The following is a 17609-nucleotide window of genomic DNA, read 5'->3' on the forward strand; positions in this document are numbered from 1 at the left end:
TCTATAATAAGCTTTTATAAAATCTGGGGATTAGACAGGAAAATGTAGAGTCAAAGTCCTGGGTGTGAATTTAAGTCATAAGAAGCACCACAAATAACTGTCATGTTTAGCAATCACTGCATGTTATTGACGATCAATCGCAGCCGCTGCGGACATGTGCGTGCGCGGATCCTGCGATAATCGTCGATCGTCGTTATCGCGTCCGTCGCGACACACGCTGCGGCTGCGCGCCGCTCACTCCGGGCCCGGGAACCGACGCCGCCGGCTGCCTCCTCATCCCGAAAGATAAACGGTTCCATTGTATTATCTATCATTGTTCCGACACTTAATAAAATAACGGACCAGTCAAACTGGCGATACAAACGACCGGTGCCGACACTCGTAAGTATAATTCACTTTGACCTCTTACGCTACTCTTGTGTTCACGATGTGATATTGCCGATAGAATTTGGATTAATTTTTATGTGGACGTTTCAGAATTACGATGTACTACGAAGGCAGCGGCCCGGTCCACGAGGACGCTCTGCTGAACGACAGACTCTTGTACGACTACTCGCCGGCGGAGAGCCTCGTCTACTTCGACCTGCCGTCCATCGAATCTGAAAACCTGGACTGGCAACTCAGTGATCTGGACTTACATTGTGATGCCTTCGTCAGTGATATTAGCGATGTAAACAAAGACGATTTTACCTTAACGGACAGTTCGCCAGGATTCGACTTCTCGGATTTAGATAACAGTGTGATAGATGAGTACTTACTGGAAGCTTTTAGCAGCGATCTGTCGAATGATACGCCACACTCCGGATCAGAGACAGTGGAGTCCAGTGATCATATTCAAAGATCATGTGTGCTGGATACGCACGACTACACCGTGACGTCACGGAGGGATTGGGACAAGAAAGGTTGCATCGCCGAGGATATAGAAAGAGTGAATATGAAGGTGCGATCGTGGGGCGAGCCAGAGTTCGTGACGGAGCTGGGTGCGTTCCGGTGTCCGGTGGAGGAGTGCGGAAAGTTGTATGCTAAGGCTTCGCACGTGCGGGCTCACCTTCGCCGACACAGTGGGGAAAAGCCTTATAGATGTACGTGGGCAGATTGCGAGTGGAGGTTCGCGCGGTCGGATGAGCTGGCGCGCCACCGCCGGAGCCACTCGGGAGATAAGCCGTATGCATGCCGGGAGTGCGGCAAGCGGTTCGCGCGCTCCGACCACCTCGCCAAGCACGGGCGAGTGCACGCGCGCCGGGCCGCCGCCGCCGCGCGCCGCGCCGCCGCGACTCACGCGCAACTTGCTCATCGATCAAGGCGCTTACTGTGATTCCAATCGTTAAAGTGCAGTGCAAAAGTTTGAACAATTTTATGGTTAGGCTATGTATCTTTATCAAAAATTACTAATTAAGAGATGTTTTGAATGTTTATGGAATCTCCAGAAAAGGAAAATTATTACTTATTTATGTTTTAAATGTTAATTAAATATAGTTAATAGATCAACTTTCGAACTTTATTTTTCATGCCTAAGGTAGTGAGGTAATCTTCCTTCCTTTTAATTTCTCAAATAATACTATATGTTGGTGTTATTATTAAGTACAGCTTTGTATAGACCAATCACAATGCTGCTAATGAACTGGATACTACTATGTATTACTTTCTTTTTACTTACTGCAGCTAAATTTTTTAGACATCAGATCAATACTAGTAGAATTGTGAGAGGTGAGTAGAGTTGTGGCATTGTTATTAATTTTTGTCGGTTACAAAAAAAAACAAAGAAAATAAATAAAGCTTTAGGTTGGTTCCTGACCATGTAGAATCCTGAAATTTCAAGAAAAGGAACTTTTCAGTCACAAAGGCCGCCCGGGACGCGCCGAAAACGTTAAACTTTCCCTCTCCCTTAGCTTGATGTAAGTAATTAACCAATCACATGCCCTCTAGGTTTAGTTTAAAGTCTTTAAAGAAAAGTTTTATGTCATTGAGTAGGAATGGCGATGACTTTGAGCTATGCAAATAAAATGAAAATCATAATACCGTGTAATCAGTATCAGTTCCATTCATAGGTACTCATAATAATTTTCCAGAAGAACTGTTCTGTCCTTAACAATTAAACAATCTTAGGCATAAGAATAATCAGTTGCTAAGAACTAAAGTTTTATGTACAATATTCATACAACAATAAAAATAAATTACCTCATAAGTTTTAATAAAGTAGTCTGTAGTCAGTACAGCCCAAACTTTTAATGAAATGAAATTGCGGTCTCTACTTCTTTTCGTTATATTTAAATAGTTGTTTGGTATCTATTTACTTTACTTTTATCTTGGCTAAAAGATGTAAAAGGCCTAATAGCGAGCGTATTTAAATTTTCTGTAACATGTAACTTTTTTATTTTAATCGACCTAACAAATACGCGGGCTTTGGCAATGGGTTCCGGTTCCGGATTCTCAATCATTTTTTAAAGCGTATACTGAGAGAAGGCAAGGGCATTAATAAATTTATCAAAAAAATACTAAAGGCTGTATATTTAATGATTTCTTTGCAATTTTATTACACAAGATCTATTTCGATATCTATCAAACTTGTCTATAGTTGAAAAGTCCATCTTTGTCTGTGGTATTATTACTCAACCAAATTGAAAAGCCATGTTTCCGCATACATTGAACCTCTATTGAAAGGTCTCTTTCAATAAAGATTATAACACGACGGTTCAACTGATTAACTCGACACAAATAAAAATGGTGGTTCAATAGATTAGATTTCTCCGAACATTTACTAAATTGAATTAATCTACAAACGTAGTAATCAATAATTAGGGAGTAAAGTACGTTTCAAAGCTTTTGGGATCATAATTCGGTGCGTTTAAAAGGTGCAATAACGAGAGTTGTGTTTGGCAAATAACAGGTTGTTGAAGACACCGATTTCGCTACAGTTTTGTGTTTAATGTGTTGTTTTTTGCCTAAAGCAAGTGCGTTTACAGCTACTATTGGATTGTGGTCATAAAAGCGGATAACGCGACGGCCGTGAACTAAGCCGAAAACGACAAAGCTTGGAATATTTCAGTGAAGCTTGGATGTCCAATCAGCATGTGACCCAAATCTGAGATTTCTCCTCTTTGTGTTCGTCTACAGAGCTTATGTTTTGATTTCAATAACTCAATATTTGAAGCAGAGTTATTTCATCGACCATTGTAAGTGATTTTTGTTTTTATCTCCCCAAGATTTTACGAACATGTCACGGTTGAATACAACCTGCCAAGCTCACGGGGGGTCAGGTGTTTTACGCCTGGACACACGTATGCTTCTCTAAACATAAAAGAAGATAACCTTTTACTCATAACAAGTAGACGATTGTGCTGTGAATGTAACCAGTGAAATGGAATGCTGATTATTTTCTTGTCTATTTTAGTAAGGAAATAAAAATCAGTTGAATATGCATAACACATTGGAGTTTGTGAAGTCAATAATGAGAAGAGGGAATGTGGATAAAGTCATAGAAGATTGATTTAAAAAGAAGTGGAACAATGTCATACAATGGCTCATACTGAAAATCACAGATACATAGTGCAGGTTAGTAGTTGATATTATGTAAATTAAAACATGTTATTATGCAGTACTCAATTTCCAAAGAATGGTCTAAAGGTTTGTCTTTCATTCACCCCTTTTGTCTACATTTATCATAATTGTCAATAGTTTTATCATAAAAGTGGCATTCATATTAGATAATTTAATTACACTTAATTGTTAAATCAATTTGCTTTTAATAACGGATCTTTGAAAACTTGCGTACAAACAAATTGGTAAAATTATAAGTTTCTCTTTCACTTTTTTATTGTATTGAAAAATATTACACTTCAAAATATAATAAATCAAGTACACAATTAAAATGAAGTCCAGTTTGATTGATTGATTGAATGAATTTACTTTCACATTAAATAGAAGCTTCAAATTCTACTAAACCCAATTTAAGTATTTAATAGTCTACAACAAAAAATATTCTAGAAATATTTGGCTGGTGGGTGATGAACGGTGAAGTAAATTAAATTAAAAATAAGGCTTAAGAAAGTTAATTGCACACATAAATACAGTCTGTCATTCAAGTTATTGGATGGTTCTGCCTGACATAGAGAGAGATGCATGGTCATATATTTTGACCACTAAGATCAAAATATAAATCTGGTAACCTTACTACTCATCACAAGGTGGACCGAGTCCGATGACCTCATAAAGGTAGTGGGAAGGCGCTGGATGCAGGCCGCCACCAACCGGCCATTGTGGAAATCATTAGGGGAGGCCTATGTTCAGCAGTGGACGTCCTATGGCTGAAATGATGATGGTAAACCTCATCCGCGTGTCCATTGATATAACTCTCAGATAGCTGCATTAAAGAAAATTGTTGCCTGACATATTTTTTACCCTATTAATTGCAGACTGCAAGATATTTTACATACTTTAGTCTAAATGCCAAATAGATCACTCAATTTTGTAACAATCCTTTCTAATTATTTATTTTAAAAGTAAGCAGTAATTATCCATATGTAATAACCGTAAGCTATGCATTGTTTCTACTGGATACTTAGTTTGCAATATCATTATCATTATGCAAATTGAAATTCAAACTACTGCATAAAATTCCTTAGGTGTTTGTGGGGGCACTCTCTGCACAGTATGAAGCTTTATCAGTGGAAGCCTCCAAGCAGACCAGCTCCGAAGAAATAGTTAGCTGCATTGCTGATAAGCTAAACTTGAACAATGGATCTGGAGGACCTTACGAGTTGGCCGAGGTATGTTTTTTTCCATTTATATCCAAATTATTTAGGTACAAAGTCTATTCTATAAAGTGCTAATGGAAGATTATCAAAGTATTTTACAGAATACAATTAAATATAATTTAATTATATTTGCACACAACTACAGGAGCTTAAAGGCTTGATTGAAAAGCAAGAGGTTTCTCTGATTATTTATTATCCGATTAAATGATGATTCTTTAGTAAATGCCTTTGAATTAGTTATTATGTTTTACATAGTGCACTTTCAAAATAATAGTTAAAATATTTTTTAATATTTCCATGAAACTATCACAAGCAGTAAGCACTAAATAGCAAAATACAATTTGACCGTCAAGATAAAAGAGCGAGCGCGCGCCTCGCATATTTTTAGATTGTAATGGTGCATACTTCTCAGTATACTACTAAATTAGTAATTGCGCTGTGTGTAACGGCGGAAATCTTGACCTGTTAGTCAGCTACTGTCATGTGGATAATATTTGTCATTAATTCATTTTTTGCACAATGCAACTAGTGACTCATGGGATTCCAAGATCACTGATTTGTTTATTAAAATCAGGAAGTTGGAATCTTGAGGGAGACCCTTTGAGTAGTGTATGTAAGAGTGTTTTTAAATAAACTAACACATTTTATTTATTTTATTTTTAAAATGAAGGTTGTTGGCGACATGGTCAGCGGCGAATGCAAAGAGAGAAGACTCGGGCCTAATGAATCGCCGGTCGCTGTCATGTTGCTGTGGCCGAACAACAACTCTGGCCAGTATTACAGGTAAATATTGCATACTAGCTTTCCACCCGCAGCTTCGCCCGCGTGAAATTTTGTCTGTCACAAAAAAAAGTTTATCGCGCGCATCCCTGTTTCAAAAACCGGGACAAAAACTATCCTATGTCCTTTTCTGGGACTCAAACTATCTCTATGCCTTTCATCAAAATTGGAGTAACTTAGGCGTGAAAGCGACACAGACAGACAGAGTTACTTCCGCATTAATAATATTAGTAGGGATTTAATCACAATTTTGAGACTGAAAGTGTATAAAGCCTCTATCAGTCGACTTACAATGGTCATTTACACTCTATTCTTGTACATTAACACTTTAACAATGTTGGTTCCCATCAAAAAGTTTCGTTTTGCTCTTGACATTGGACCAATACTTATCTCGTAATAATAGCGCGTAATTATCTCAGACCCACAATGAAGTGTACGAGTTATGATCGTCTAACCTTGCGTACACACCTGCTAATTACGTCGCCCTGTCACTGATATACAATCAATTGTTTTTATGCTTAGTTTATCCACTCGCCTGGATATTCACTAGCCTCTGACTAACTGTAATTAGCTGACTGGTATTTGTTCAATCTGTCTGTAGCATGCCACAGCGAACACTATAGCGGCAGTGTAAACAATCTAAACAGTTTACCTTCAATGACTCATAGAAAATTAACGATGTTAGTTCAATCTACAAATTAAATTATGTTATTTCCATAAATGTGCTTTACAAATATGCACGAAAGGCAATTTGAAACAGTATGATTAAAATAGCATGATTTGTAAATAAACCATGATATCCTGTGTTTTTATGAAGCAGTTTTGTTGACGTTTTTGTTCAATTGTATTGTTTTTATGCATTTAGCTTCATAGCTCTATGGTGTGTAAGGAAGGACCAGTCGCGATTGGGGATAAAATATCCCAACGGGGCGCATGAGTCAGTCTTCCTGCCGCGGCGCGCCGTGATAACAGTGTGCCCATCCTGCCAATTATAAACTCAAACAAATCTTTTACAACAAACATGGAATCGTTGCTGCATTTCTATTTGTCACAAATTTAGAATCAAAACATGACTCAAAAGTAATTTCGGCACAAAATAAAGTAGGTCGTTCTTGTGATATTGAATAGAATAATTTTATAATGGTGGCTTTTCCATTTCAGGTTCTACCTTCGCGAAAAAATACCCGAAGAGCCATGGATGGAGAACTTTTCGGTGGATCCCCAGCTGATCAAGGACTTCTTCCAGAGGTTTCTGTATCAGCCGAAGGACCGCGAGTACCCGGACCTGTGCCAGCTGCCCGAGCTCAATGAGCAGACCTTGCTGGATAACTTGCGTGCAAGGTTCGCGGCCGGCTACATCTACACATACGTCGGCTCCATCCTGATAGCCCTCAACCCCTTCAAGTTCTATCCCATCTACAACCCGAAGTATGTCAAGTTGTACCAGAACAAAAGGATCGGCTCCAGTCTACCGCCTCACATCTTCGCGGTCGCCGACGCCGCGTACCACTGTATGCTGCGGGAACGAACGAATCAGTGTATAGTGATCAGTGGGGAAAGTGGTTCGGGAAAGACGGAGAGCACGAACTTTCTTCTGCACCACTTGACCGCCCTCAGCCAGAAGGGATCGCACGGCAGCGGCGTCGAACAGACGATACTGAGCGCGGGCCCAGTTCTGGAAGCGTTCGGTAACGCAAAAACCGCCCATAACAACAATTCGAGCCGTTTCGGGAAGTTTATACAAGTGAATTACAAGGAAAACGGTATGGTCCACGGTGCAGTCGTGCAAAAATATCTACTGGAAAAATCTAGAATATGCAGTCAGGGTCGTAACGAGAGGAACTATCACGTGTTCTATTATTTATTAGCCGGTGCGTCGGAGCAAGAGAAGGAACAGTTGCATTTGCTTAGTGTTGACAAATACAATTATTTATCGAGGACTGGGTGTAGTGTAGTGCCGGGAGTGGACGAGCAGTATGAGTTCTCGCGCCTCAAGCAGTCAATGGACATGGTGGGCTTCACCATGGACAAACGGCGGAGGCTGTTTGCTGTTTTATCTGCTGTGCTCCTATTAGGTAAGCATGATCAATTCTACATTCTCTTTATTGCATTGATATTGTTATTGTCACATGTCAAAAAACTTTTCTGATTCTCCTGTGTTTCAACAGTTAAAACTTTGAGCCAAAGAGTTCTAGAGTCATGTTGTGGCTTAATGAGAATTTAAAAAAAACCTTTATTGAATGTTATACTATTCTTGGAAGTAATTTTCTGCCTGATAATGCCTATTACCCAATGATTACTCAATCTTATCACTAAACTATTTATTGTTATCGGTTAACATTATAATTACATTTTATACATCCCTAATCTGAATTCCAGTAAAAAAAATGATAAATAATCATAAGTATCATGTTCTTTATTTATATTACAAAAATTACATAACGAAATGTATACCTCCAGATAATTATGCATAAATAAGGAATAAATTATGTTCCAGCTGCTTAGTAAAAATTTCTTTGTTGCAATTTTATTTGAAACTATAATAGCACAGCAGCAGTATTTAACATTTTAGATTTTATTTTCTTTATTCAGGTCATTGCATTTTCATGATGATATCTCCAAGAACCAAAGTTTTGTAAGACACCATTGCCATATACATAGTAAAGATAGGCAAATGCCTCAAAAGTTCCAGAAAGTAACCTTCGTAAAACAAAATTCCAGGTAACGTGGAGTTCCAGCCACAACGAAAATCATATCATCACGACGAGGCGGTCGGAGTTAGGAACCCTGAGGTGGTGTCACTCATATCATCCCTCCTTCACGTGAAACAGGAGACCCTTCTAGCGGCGCTTACCTCCAAACGCGCCCGGGCTTCAGGGGAAACACTCGTCATTAACTATAGGTGATAAATTAGTCTACTTATCCTCAAAATATTATTAACATGATAGCTATTAATATTAGAGGATAACTTGTTTATTTTAGTGAAATTGATGATAAATACAGTTTACTGGTAATTAATTGTGTTAATATTTGTATTAATCTAGATTACGTGTAACTTATTTCTAAATAAATAAGCAACAAAGATGCTACATATGAGTTTTATGCTGCGCCACCTAACTTTAACCGTAACTATAAGAGTAGGCGCACACCGTTGATTTTTCGTCGGCCGATAGTTTAGTCGGGCAGTTGATCAGTATGGGCATGTATGGGAGTGCGCACACTACGCCGATTCGATTTGGCCGATTCTTCATACAATTTAAAATCGGGCACAACTATCGGCCAACTAAAAATCAACGGTGTGCGCCTACTCTAGCGATAACCTGTATTTTTTGCATGGAGTTTGATGCATTTTTGACGTTTGTTATAGTTAAAACAAGATGGTGCAAACCAGCTTAGTTTTAGGGATTCGTTTTAGCCTGTGCCGTTTGTTTACAGACTGCCCGAAGCCATAGCGACACGCGATGCCATGGCGAAGTGCTTATACGGTGCTCTGTTCGACTGGATCGTGATGCAGGTCAACCACGCGCTGCTCTCAAAAAAGGACACACTGAGGGAGCATCAGGGACATAGCATAGGTGGGTCCAAGTATTTGTTTACACTATAGGCTGTATGACCACATAAAAAGCCCGAATATTTCTACTCGATACAAACACATTGCTATTATTTGTATCATGTAGTGCATCTTATGTTGTTGTAATAAAGGCGAATTTGCAAATAGTCTTAAGTGCTGTTTTACGACTATATTTATCATTTTCGCTCCCGGTGTCAGTTTGAATAATAATCGAGTTCGGAGCTACTTTCTATAAGGCTGCGTTTCCTCCAGAGGTGTGCGAGGATGCGTAGCAAGGGACGTGTTTGTAAAGAACCAATAGAATCGCTTCATTTACCGACCCGAGGCTCTGGTGGAAATGCAGTACGGATCTCATCAACATCGTTCTTTTTTCGCAGGCGTCCTCGACATATTCGGGTTCGAGGACTTCGGTCCGTCGAACAGCTTCGAGCAGTTATGCATCAACTACGCCAACGAGCACCTGCAGTACTACTTCAACCAGCACGTGTTCAAGTACGAACAGGAGGAGTACCGTCGCGAGGGCATCCGCTGGACCGACATCGGCTTCTCCGACAACACCGGCTGCCTGCAGCTCATCGAGGGCAAGCCCAGCGGCCTGCTGTGCGTCCTGGACGACCAGTGCAAGTGAGTGGACACTGTGCGCAGGAGCACCGCCGCGAGGCATCCGCTGGACCGACATCGGCTTCTCCGACAACACCGGCTGCCTGCAGCTCATCGAGGGCAAGCCCAGCGGCCTGCTGTGCGTCCTGGACGACCAGTGCAAGTGAGTGGACACTGTGCGCAGGAGCACCGCCGCGAGGCATCCGCTGGACCGACATCGGCTTCTCCGACAACACCGGCTGCCTGCCTGCAGTGCAAGTGAGTGGTCCACTGCTGGACAAAGGCCCAAAGATTTCCACGCAACCGGCTCTTGGCGTCCGCAGCCAAATATTTCCCATGATCTTCATTAGTGGAAGTCCACTGATTCGAAGACCTGCACTGCGTCTTCCGGTCCGTGTTGACCACTCTAGAAGATTTCTGTCCCAACTAAACACCTCACATTCACAACAATTGACAGGTATAGATTGCCTACTGAGTATAATAGTGTTGTGGCCTCCGACTAATTCCAACTCCAATATTGGTCTACATAAACATAATATTTGTTTCAGTTTCCCGTGGGCCACAAATGAGACGCTACTGCAAAAGTTCAACTCTGTGCACGAGGACAATCCATTTTACGAGAAACCTCAGAGGCGTGAACCAGCGTTTGTGGTGCGGCATTATGCTGGCAGGGTAAAATATCAGGTAAGCAACAATACATAAAAAGTTACTCATTATATTTTTGCGAGATTTCGTCCAACGCTCCGTCCTATTGGATTTCATTCTACCACGGGAAATGCTCATCACGAGTGACGCGATCTTACGCCCGTATTCAGTGAAGCAGAAAATCGAACGCACAGCGTTGAATAGAGCTCTGTGATCGGTTCGTGTGTCACCTGTGTGTCCACGCGCACTGTGAGACCTCATAGTAATGTTTGTGAATACGGGCGTTAGGCATGTATGATCTTTTTTTTATCCCTAACATGTAAAATAATTAAATCCCTTTACAGACATTAGGTTTTTTTTTTCTGGCAAAAAGTCCTTGTCGCAGGCCAATCAAAATTGGTTGAGTTACTTGTGTAAACGTAACACAAACCTAGTCACATTTATGTAACTACTACTATAAGTACAGATTTATTATGCCCAAATGATATTCTCCCAGGTGACGGTGATGCGAGAGAAGAACTTAGATCTGATGCGGCAGGACATCGTAAGCGTTTTGAAAAATTCCTCGCTGGCGTTTGTTCGGGAACTAGTGGGTGTGGACCCCGTCGCCGTCTTCCGCTGGGCCATTGTGCGAGCGTTTTTCAGGTGAGTTGTCTTGTCTATGATTTTAAAAAGTATTGGTATACTACTCGTGTTAATTGAAGCACTAAAGATTTTAAAGACAGAAAACAAATTATGAGAAAAGCAATGTAGTTCCGAACATCCAAGGCTGCAAAAAAGTCTGTTGTCTTTTTTGGACAACTTTGATCATATTCAACTGCCGTAATCTAAATGATGCTTCTAAAAGCATCATTTAGATTACGGCAGTTGAATCTTATCTATCTATACTTATGAGCAAAAGTATGGAATCACCCCTTTGTGTTCCAAGCGATCTTAAGAACTGAATGACTATGTATTGTATGTATCTATGGTATCAATTTTAAGTTTATAATATGTCCTTTAAAATGGTACCATTTTTATTGATCTTCTATTAGTCATTTAGTTCTCATGATCGCTCGGAATAAATAGCGTGATTCCATATTTTTGCTCGCGAGTGTAGTTGAATATCTTGAAGCATCTAAATGCTTCAAGATACGTCACATAAGAATAAGAGTTTGTAAACAAGCTTGGGTTTAACTTTTAGTAGTCAAACGCCATTGGTGGAGGCCTATGTTCAGCAGTGGACGTCTTGTGGCTGAAATGATGATGATGAATCTAACGCCTCATGAATTCTTTACGACTGGGTTTTCACATAAGTTTACAGCGCATATGTTATAGTCAAACCTCGAAGTTCCGGCACTCCTAGGTTTGACTAGTCAATCCTCAGGTCTGACTAGAAGTCTTGGTCAAAGCCCAAACATTTCGGCCTTTGACTAAATAATGTTAGTCAAACCTAGGAGTAACTAATTTGGTCAGGCAAAGGTCGAAACTCAATTTAATGAAATCGGGGTTTGACTAGTCAAACCTCAATTAAGACTTTAAACTAAACTATACTTAATTCTGATCTCGAACTTATCGCTTAGGCGTTACGACGGTCGGTTTTCACGCGCACGCGCAGCTATCTCTTTAGGTGAAGGTACGAGTAACTAAACTTATACTGTACTGAGGTTGGTTGTCAATGTTTCTAGATCGATCTTGATTAATTACTAATTTTTAGGGTTCTGTTACCTTAAAGGATAAAGAGTTTAGACCCTATTATTAGACTTCGCTAAATGTTGTCTGTCACCAGGCTCGTATCTCATGAATCATTCACTTAAAAAATAAATAATTCAATAAAATACTTAAATATTTAAGGGGGACTCCCATACAGCAAACGTGACTTGTTGCAGTTTTTTACTTGATATTAATTAAAACGTAAACAAACAGGTGAACCCTTGAAATATTCACATAATTTTAGTTGCATTTTAAAAATAAATCATAAAATTAAAATAAAATAAATATTTAAGGGGGCTCCCATACAACAATCGCACGGAACCCTTCGTGAGCGAATCCGACTCACACATGGCTGGTTTTCTATTTGCCGTCTACTTTTGAACGAGTATGTCAGTCGTTTCTAGGATTGACTAGGCAAAGCCCGAAACAGATTATTTTAGTTTCGACGTTTGACTGAACCGTTTAGGCACTTCTAGGTTTGACTTAGTCAAAGGCCGAAATAAGAATTTACTTCGGGGTTTGCCTGAAGGCCTTGGTCAAACCTAGGATAGACCAGTCATTCCGCGAAGAGACTGCATATCGACCTTTGACTATGACATATACACTAGATTAAATTTCTTCTATCCTACTCATCTTAAAAAATGTAGTGAATGGTATGACAAAGTGTAATATTTTCTCCGCAGAGGGTACTTTGCGTTCCTAGACGCGGGTAGAAAGCACCGCGTGCATCGAGCCGACGGCGCTTCGCGAGTCCCGCGCGCGTCCATACACGCGCCCAACGATTCCATCCTCAGGTCAGTACCCTTTATAATATTGTATACCCTACGATCGCTTGTGATACGATATAAACTAACTAGCAATACCGATTAACATAACGAGGCATGAATATCTGCCATTGTACTCAGTGATGTAATGTAATGAAATATAGGCTACGCGGACCCACTGCATAGCCTTGTTGACGTGTGGAAACGTCTTGGATGGCAAACTGACTGACTGTTTAATCTCTAGTGATGTTTCATGCCCTAAATACATGATATTGAGATAATTGAATTTGTGTAAATTGTGTAATGATGTAAGACCTCAGTGTATGTAAAGTTGCTTGCAGTGGGGCCGCATTTTTGGAACGTATTATATTTATAATAGCTTGTGCCATTATAGTTATGTGACATAATGAAATGTGTCTTGTTGCTCAGCCAACTGGCGACAGTATCGTCAATCAATCTCGCAATCAACCGCATTGCGTAAGTCACCAATATTGAACGCTTATGTTATATGTGCACTACGCATGGCCCTCGATGTTTTTATTTCCCTTAACTTTTATCACCCTCTGTTGCAATTTTACGCCTGCATAGGCCTATTAGAAGCGTACCAACGCACCGTAGTCTAACGGTCAACTTAACACGAATCCTTCTAAACCGAATCTATAGTGATCGTAATCCGATAGAACTAGTCGAGCACACATCCCTCACGAGAAGTCATGCATGCGTCACCCCACCGTCTTTCGTTTGTTTTTATTTTTTGTTAATCGATTTGACCCTAATTTCCTTTTTCGCCCGATAAATACCCACGCACAGAACGCCGCACAGGGCGCCGGCTAGGCCGCGCGAGACGCCGCCGCGGCCGCTCGATAGCAAGCGGCCGGACGCGCGCGCCGACCACAAACATTACAGGGGCGGCGCGCGCCGCTTCGACGATACCGACGTCATGCAGCGCGCCAGCCAGATCGTCATGTACGTCGCCGCCGCCACTACGCTGCGCCAAGCTCTCTCGCCTGACGCCTGACGCTCACACATGCCCGATTGTCAAACAAAACGACCACTTATTTCTTGACGATCTACATTTTTACTCATGGCACTGACACTTGCAACTGTAATAAACAAACAAAGAGCTTATGTTGTCGTGAAGTACCGACAACTTTCCTTTTTTGATTAACTGTGATGTTGTTTCATTTTACTGTGAAGCTTTATCTTTAAGCCCCATCTATGTACTGCAGTGTCATGGATAAAATCTCACTTTTGGAAAATATAAAAATAACATTTTGTTTGATGAATCAGCGTGTATCGGTTGGGGTCTCTCACTCTGTTCACGGTGTTGGCTATGGGTTTTAATTTTCCGTGGCTTTCTTTTCTGATTTTATGTTGTTTTGTTTCTGACATTATGTGGTTTGATCACTTTGTTATTTGCATATTTGCAATGAATGGTATTTACTATTGTCACTAAAATAGGGAACTTCATAGTTTTGCAATGTAATTGTTTTGGGATTTTAAGTATATGTAGATATTTTTATAGCTGAAATGCCTTTTATATCGCAATATTTGATGTTTTATATGTAATTTTTCTATTGAACATTTTAAAGTCAGCTTTTACGACCAGCAAATTAAGCACTCACTAAGCAAGATCATGAAGACACTTTCACATCTCGAACGAGCCGCATGTTGTAAATACAGGCGCCACAGTTTATATTCACGTAGCTGAGTTCTATTTTCTTCGGTGGTCGGTGTTATTGAGTTTCGAGTTTGCATTTTGTTCTCGCAAGATATCAAACCTTTTTTTGGAAATTTGCTCATCGTCAAGTCACAATACTGACAATGATAGCGTAAATTTTTCAAAAAGTTGTAATCAAAAAAGTTGAAAAAAAAAATCCCATTGAATTGAGAGCAAAACGCAAACTCGTGCGAACTTTAAGACTTGTAATAAACATAGCCTACCGATTTGTACAGGAAAAATAAGTCGTTCAGGCCTCGGGAACGCGCGAAGAAAGGCCTGAAGAACTTGCAAAGCGTCAAGACGCTAGCGGGTCGTACCGCCGCGCCCACCGGCAAGCGGAAACAACCGCTCACTGTGGGGGCACAGTTCCAACACTCGCTTGCTGCGTTAATGGAGACTCTGAACCAGGCCAATCCGTTCTTTATCAGGTTTGTTGACATTTGTAATAGACATGTTGACACCACCAATCAATTGACGTACTTTTTAAAACTGTCAAAACGAAACTCTCCCATAGATTTTGTATGGCACTACAAGCAAGTGACGTCACTATTTTGTCAACTAAATTAAACTACTTTTTTTAGTTACAATGCGAACAAAAATCGTAATTTACAGGTAATTTAAAATTAGTTAAGTTTTTAAGACCAGAATGGTCTTTTTAAAAAGTTGTGGTTTCGAATTATTGGGGTATGGTGTCAAAGTTGTCAAACTGTCTATTGAATTGGTCAATGTTTTTTCAAATGCTCTTTGATAACTAGACAATTCAGTCAAATGTAAAAAAAACCACCATCAAAACTAACTTCAATATGCCACTCTCTTTCTGAATGACATCTGTGTCATTCATCGTATAATCTGGTATACTGTCCCAGATAGTTCGGGTACGCATTTCCATGTCATAAAGTATGTTTAAATAAATCGATATAGTGGTGTCGCTGACAGACTACATAACTCTTTCACAGATGTATAAAGTCGAACAGCGACAAAATCCCGAACGTGTTCGACGAGGAAACGGTCCAGAGGCAGTTACGGTACACCGGAATGTTGGAGACAGTGCGCATCCGTCAAGCCGGCTACAACGTGCGTCTTACGTACGAGGAGTTCATCCAGCTGTACCGCATCCTGCTGCCCAAGGGGCTGCTCAGCTCGCAGGCCGACGTCAGGCACTTCCTCGCCACGCTCAACCTGGACCGCGACAACTACCAGCTGGGTGAGTGTGACGTCACAGCCGCCGGGCCGGCTGCAAGCGCCTCACGTGCGAGGAGTTCATCCAGCTGTACCGCATCCTGCTGCCCAAGGGGCTGCTCAGCTCGCAGGCCGACGTCAGGCACTTCCTCGCCACTCTCAACCTGGACCGCGACAACTACCAGCTGGGTGAGTGTGACGTCACAGCCGCCGGGCCGGCTGCAAGCGCCTCACGTGCGAGGAGTTCATCCAGCTGTACCGCATCCTGCTGCCCAAGGGGCTGCTCAGCTCGCAGGCCGACGTCAGGCACTTCCTCGCCACGCTCAACCTGGACCGCGACAACTACCAGCTGGGTGAGTGTGACGTCACAGCCGCCGGGCCGGCTGCAAGCGCCTCACGTGCGAGGAGTTCATCCAGCTGTACCGCATCCTGCTGCCCAAGGGGCTGCTCAGCTCGCAGGCCGACGTCAGGCACTTCCTCGCCACTCTCAACCTGGACCGCGACAACTACCAGCTGGGTGAGTGTGACGTCACAGCCGCCGGGCCGGCTGCAAGCGCCTCACGTGCGAGGAGTTCATCCAGCTGTACCGCATCCTGCTGCCCAAGGGGCTGCTCAGCTCGCAGGCCGACGTCAGGCACTTCCTCGCCACTCTCAACCTGGACCGCGACAACTACCAGCTGGGTGAGTGTGACGTCACAGTCGCAGGGCCGGCTGCAAGCGCCTCACGTGCGAGGAGTTCATCCAGCTGTACCGCATCCTGCTGATGACGTGATGTGTGACGTCACGCATCTTGCTACACCAGTATGCTGAAGACCTACGGCAGCTGACTTGAGGACCTTCCGTGCTCGCCACTATGCATGTTTCTTTTAGATTAACGCGTGCAGGCTCATTACACTTCACACATATTAAAGTGGAAGCGCCGACACTGTATTCTTTCGCTCGAAGCGCTATAGACGGCCCGCGATTATTCGAGCTGACAGCGTGTTCACGATTGTGCATGCCTCTTATCTAACGTTGAATCATAAGAGTTAAGGGCTCTTTTTGAATCTATTGCAGAGATTGAAAGATTTTATTTTATTTTTATTTATTTATTCTAAGGACAGCCAACAAAACATACACCTTATCTAATATAATAACCTTAATACATCAAACATTACGTGGTGTTGCCTTACTTAAAGGCTGCCACGACATGCAAAATAAGTGTACTACTAATAGAAGGCAAAAATATTTTTTTTTATTGTTGATTAACAACACAACTGTAAAAAACTTGAATGTCTCATTACCATTCCTGTGTCTGCAGGTGCAACAAAAATCTTCATGCGCGAAAGCGAGCAAACGAAGCTGGAATACCGGCTGCACCAGCAGATCATGGCGTCAATCATTACCATCCAGCGCTGGTTCCGCGCCGTGCTCGAGCGCCGCCGCTTCCTCGCGCTGCGGCGCGCCTCGCTCGTCATACAGACCTATTGCAGGTGGGTGAATGTTATTAAATTTTATTAAATCGCTCCATAGCCGTTTAGATGTAAAGAAGTAACAAACATACACACTTACATACTCGCAAACTTTCGCCGTTTTATTATTAGTGTGACTTCTTGTTATTGTCATTACCTAACTATAATATTATGTATAAGCTACTTAGTTTTTCATAGGTTGCAATAATCGGTTTTTCTTTTGCATTTTGTAGCTTGCCGAATTTTACTGTACTGTAAAAGTTTGCCGCAGCCCTAACATCATTTACACATTAAGTAATTGTTTAATTTTGTTGAAGCTCTGCAATTTACTACTTTAGATCCTATCTGTGGACAATGGTGCTGGTTACATTGTTACAAAATTTTCAAATTATTAAGATTTAGTACATAAGCCCTCAATGTAACTGTTTCTTGTCCCAAATAAAGAGAAAA

General features: G+C 41.4%; 2 protein-coding genes across 2 annotated transcripts in view; both read left to right on the forward strand.

The window, feature by feature from the left end:
- The first annotated feature begins 244 nt into the window (after nt 1-244).
- On the forward strand, nt 245-1315 carry LOC135079525 (Krueppel-like factor 12). Its single transcript, XM_063974178.1, has 2 exons — nt 245-381; nt 478-1315. The coding sequence occupies exon 2, from the start codon at nt 485-487 to the stop codon at nt 1313-1315; it is 831 nt and encodes a 276-aa protein (XP_063830248.1). The 5' UTR covers nt 245-381; nt 478-484.
- Nucleotides 1316-2689: 1374 nt separating this feature from the next.
- Nucleotides 2690-17609, forward strand: part of LOC135079526 (unconventional myosin-IXa-like) — a 36970-nt gene continuing 22050 nt past the window's right edge. The window contains exons 1-18 of the mRNA XM_063974179.1: nt 2690-3173; nt 3392-3552; nt 4623-4766; nt 5425-5537; nt 6696-7609; nt 8256-8436; nt 8970-9109; nt 9483-9725; nt 9766-9868; nt 10254-10389; nt 10847-10995; nt 12726-12836; nt 13617-13772; nt 14763-14957; nt 15486-15845; nt 15916-16065; nt 16244-16389; nt 17009-17180. Of these exons, the coding sequence (XP_063830249.1) occupies nt 3517-3552; nt 4623-4766; nt 5425-5537; nt 6696-7609; nt 8256-8436; nt 8970-9109; nt 9483-9725; nt 9766-9868; nt 10254-10389; nt 10847-10995; nt 12726-12836; nt 13617-13772; nt 14763-14957; nt 15486-15845; nt 15916-16065; nt 16244-16389; nt 17009-17180 (3449 nt within the window). The 5' untranslated portion in view covers nt 2690-3173; nt 3392-3516. The remainder of the gene's footprint in view (nt 3174-3391; nt 3553-4622; nt 4767-5424; nt 5538-6695; nt 7610-8255; nt 8437-8969; nt 9110-9482; nt 9726-9765; nt 9869-10253; nt 10390-10846; nt 10996-12725; nt 12837-13616; nt 13773-14762; nt 14958-15485; nt 15846-15915; nt 16066-16243; nt 16390-17008; nt 17181-17609) is intronic.

The sequence above is a fragment of the Ostrinia nubilalis genome, chromosome 16 (assembly GCF_963855985.1).
Source record: "Ostrinia nubilalis chromosome 16, ilOstNubi1.1, whole genome shotgun sequence".
NCBI classification, from domain to species: domain Eukaryota; kingdom Metazoa; phylum Arthropoda; class Insecta; order Lepidoptera; family Crambidae; genus Ostrinia; species Ostrinia nubilalis.

What these genes read in the sequence shown, in the direction of transcription:
- LOC135079525 (XM_063974178.1), top strand. Translation starts at nt 485, where the DNA reads ATGTACTACGAAGGCAGCGGCCCGGTCCACGAGGACGCTCTGCTGAAC.